The 4,278-nt window shown below is 45.0% G+C and overlaps 1 protein-coding gene across 1 annotated transcript; it reads left to right on the forward strand.

Moving 5' to 3' along the window:
• The first annotated feature begins 2,053 nt into the window (after window positions 1-2,053).
• Window positions 2,054-3,755, forward strand: LOC132637336 (uncharacterized). Its single transcript, XM_060354443.1, has 3 exons — window positions 2,054-2,320; window positions 2,450-3,313; window positions 3,423-3,755. The coding sequence occupies exons 1-3, from the start codon at window positions 2,054-2,056 to the stop codon at window positions 3,753-3,755; spliced, it is 1,464 nt and encodes a 487-aa protein (XP_060210426.1).
• Window positions 3,756-4,278: the final 523 nt, after the last annotated feature.

A 4,278-nucleotide genomic window follows, 5' to 3' on the forward strand; every position in this document is an offset into this window, starting at 1 on the left:
CAACTTCTCAATGCAGAACACGAGCCTTCAAATTTACGAGGCGATCTGCCCGATACATATTCAATACCGACGACAGAAGTCCTCGATTACTCTATGGACAGGGAGGGTGAACCCTATGGCAAAATGATAAGTATATGATAACGAGTAACCGGCAACATGATGATTTATTTTCACACCATCCCCAACGGGGAGGATGTCGACGTCTGCGCTTAGATGACAATATTCCTTGACCATAGTAATGGCGCTATCACCGATACAAGATTTGAAAATCTCCACCCGGTCAAGATGACGAAGAACTTTACAGTCGTTCATATAAATAAAACCCGACAGAACAATACAATCAGCGATAGATTTTAACCCTCTATCAGAGCCAGCGACTCCAGTTGATGGCATAAACGAATGCTGATCTTCACCCTGAGTCAATAACGGTACGTAAGCCATGTTCGTGGAAGTTCTTCCTTAACGATAAGTAGTCACGCCCTAGAACAAGAAGATTGAAGATCCGAGGAGTATTATGGGCTCAATATAGGAATAGCAGTAGGTATTGAGGTGGAGCAAAGTGAGATTTGAAGAAGTGCAGATGCATGGAAAAGAAAGAAGACACGGGCTTTATATAGAAAGAGAATCAAGAGATCTTGTAGCGTATCAAGGACTTTGATACAAGGAGGATTCCCCAAAAAGATTTGGCGGCTGGGTAATGATAACCTAGCATCAGGTAGAGTGAGATTTGAATGAAAGGTCCCATCCTAGGTAATTGGAGGCGGCTGTTCAGCTAATCTGGGTCCATTCCCCGCCGTCAGTAATTGTACCTCGGGAAATGGGAGGACTATCTGTATACGGGTCAAACCGAAGATACAGGCATGCTCGGTTTCCCGTTGTCATGGTTATGCTCGGTCACGATACGACCGTCTCACCGGAAACGAGACTCCGAGTTCGGGCTGGGATAAGGCGATAAAGGAAAGGCGATTGACTGCCATAAGGAGAAGACCGAAATATCCGTCCTCAATCGGATAATTCGGCATCGATCTCGGCAAAACAGCTGTCACCAGATTTATTTTCTTTATTTAGAATTGTACTAGAGTTGAAACTCCTCTACTATATAAAGAGGAGGTTCTCATTCATTAAGAGAGGTTGGCAAACAGAAAGAAAGTAATAGTTCATATCAAAGGGAAAATAATTACTTGCATTCACCTCCATTTTTGTTCTTGAGTTCATTTCTATTATCCATCGTATACATACTCAGCATAGGGTATCGACCTCGGTTTTCCTACCCGAGGCTGGACTTAATTAACATCTGGTTAGATCTGTTTCCTTGTTCACTTATTGGTTTCTCTTGTAATCTAATATCAAATTGAACTTAGTCACATATCTTTGGCATCACGCATAAATTTAATTGTTCCCCGTTTTAAGGTAAAACAGTTTGACGCCCACCGTGGGGCCCTAGATAGTAGTGGCGGTTCAATACAACATTCTGGTTACACTCGATATTCTTCACTTGTTCTTTAAGGTTTGATTTCAGGTGTACCAAAATGTTGGATTCCCATTCTGTCAACTTCCAAGTGGAACCAAGCCATCACGAGCACGACGACGGGGACGTACCAAACAACAATGCGCCCCTCGTTAACCCTGTTCAAGTCGGATCATCGGTGGGCAACATATCGGCTGGCGAGAATAATGGAGTCATGCTGCAACAGCTCCAAAACCAATTAGACATGGCTATGGCGCAGTTGCAGGCCCAGCAAAAGGTCATAGCACAATTGCAGAACCGGGGTCAGGCACCTGATATTGCCCCATCAGAACAGACCCAGGATATGGAGAAAAGATGCATCCCACGAGATAACGAGAACCACCCCGGGCAAAGCCGCGAATTGATAAGAATGCTCGAAGAATTGACTAAACGGGTCGAATCCGGTGAAAAGAAAATAGAGGCGAACTACAAGAAGGGGGAGAACTACAATTCGAAGGTCGATCAGATTCCGGGGGCTCCACCAGTATTGAAGGGACCGGATTCGAAAAAATTTGTTCAAATGCCATTTTTGCGAGTGCGACACCGATGAAAATCTCCAAGAGATTTTGCATGCCTGATATCCCGAAGTACAATGGGACAACAGACCTAAATGAGAATGTGACTGCGTATACGTGTGCTATTAAGGGCAATGATCTCGCCGATGACGAAAGGGAATCAGTACTACTTAAGAAATTTGGGGAGATTCTGTCAAAGGGGGCTATGATTTGGTATCATAACTTGCCCGAGCACTCGATTGATTCATTTGCCATGCTCGCTGATGCTTTTGTTAAGGCCCATGCTGGGGCCATCGAGGTCGAAACTCGAAGATCGAACTTGTTCAACGTTAAGCAACGAGATGACGACACCCTCCGCAAGTTTGTGGCTCGATTTCAAATGGAGCGCATGGACTTACCTCCAGTTACTGACGATTGGGCTGTTTAGGCTTTCACCAAGGGGCTCAATGCGAGGAGCTCGATCATATCTATAGAGCTAAAACAAAACTTGATAGAGTACCCGGCAATCGCCTGGGCTGATGTGCACACCAGGTATCAGTCGAATATCAGGGTCGAAGATAATAAGATTCTGAGAGATGCTTTAGTATCATGGCATTCCGATAAAGGGAGGGATCATTCGAGGAGAGTGGTAGATCGGGATTCCAGATCATCACATGACAGGTACCAGCCTTACCCGCTCGATCGAAGGGGGAACGGGCACAATAGCGAATCAGGAAAGAATGATAGGAGGAACGATCGAAGGAATGGTCGAGGTCAAAATAGTCGTGGTTTGATAAACAGAAATGCTATCGATAGAGCTCCGGGAAACAAAGAAACTCCTACGTTATCCGAGTACAACTTTTGCGTCGATGTAGCAACCATAGCGGCGGCCGTTATCCGTAACAAAGAAAGAAGACATTCGAGGCCAATCCAATCTGATCCAGAGAAGCGAGATAAAAGTCTTATTTGTAAGTATCATCATACTCATGGCCATCGGACCGAGGACTGTCGTCAGCTGAGAGAGGAAGTCGCTCGTCTGTTCAATTTGGGACATCTTCGAGAATTCCTAAGTGAACGAGCAAAAACCCATTTCAAGAACCTGGACTCCAACAAGCAGGATAGGCCGGAAGAGCCTCAACAGGTGATACATATGATCATGGGAGGAACTGACGTTCCCATCGGGCCGGTTGTGAAACGCACCAAAATTTCCATAACGAGGGAGAAGCGTATCCGGAATGATGACCCCGATGGTCCTATCACGTTCAATGACGAGGACATGGAAGGCATCGCCCAGCCGTATAACGACGCACTGGTAATATCTGTCCTAGTCAATAAATTTAAAATTAAACATGTGCTAATTGATCCAGGTAGCTTGGCTAATATCATCCGATGGAGAGTCATTGAACAGTTGGGATTACTAGATCAGATCATACCGGCAATACGGATCCTCAACGGATTCAACATCGACGAAGGGTGAGATCACTTTACCGATCAATATGGCAGGAACTGCACAACAAATAAAATTTTATGTGATAGAGGGAGACATGGGATACAATGCATTGCTGGACAGACCGTGGATTCACCTCATGAGGGCGGTTCCCTCGACTATGCATCAGGTATTGAAATTTTCGACCCTAGAAGGTATCAAAATCATCCGCGGTGAACAGCAGGCCGCAAAAGAAATGTTTGAGGTTGAAGAATCCGTTAAGAATATAAAGGCGCCAGATCGGAACGAAGGGAAGGATGCCAAATAGCAATCACAGATCCCGATGTTGGAATCTTCGAAAGATCGGAACGGAGACACATTAGACGAAGAGTTAGAATTCGGAGTACCGAGAACCTTTGTGGTGCTCGATGATTCTGATGCCACTAAGTCCACAGTCGAAGAACTCGAGCAAGTCATACTGTTCCACCTACCAGAGAAGAAGGTATACCTGGGCACGGGGTTAACCCCTGAGCTCAGGAAACAATTTATTGAGTTTCTTAAAAATAACTAAGATTGCTTTGCTTGGTCCCATTTAGACATGACAGGTACTTCACCGGACGTGACGACACACAAGTTGAGCCTGGATCCAAGTTTTCCTCCGGTCAAACAAAAGCGGAGGCCACAACCCGAGGTAAAACATGCATTCGTTAAAGACAAGGTAACCAAGCTCCTTAATATAGGGTCCATTCGAGAGGTAAAATACCCAGATTGGTTAGCTAACGTGGTAGTAGTGCCTAAAAAGGGGAATAAGTTTAGAATGTGCGTAGATTATAAAGATTTAAACAAAGCCT

This window comes from Lycium barbarum, chromosome 4 (assembly GCF_019175385.1).
Source record: "Lycium barbarum isolate Lr01 chromosome 4, ASM1917538v2, whole genome shotgun sequence".
Taxonomy (NCBI): Eukaryota; Viridiplantae; Streptophyta; class Magnoliopsida; order Solanales; family Solanaceae; genus Lycium; species Lycium barbarum.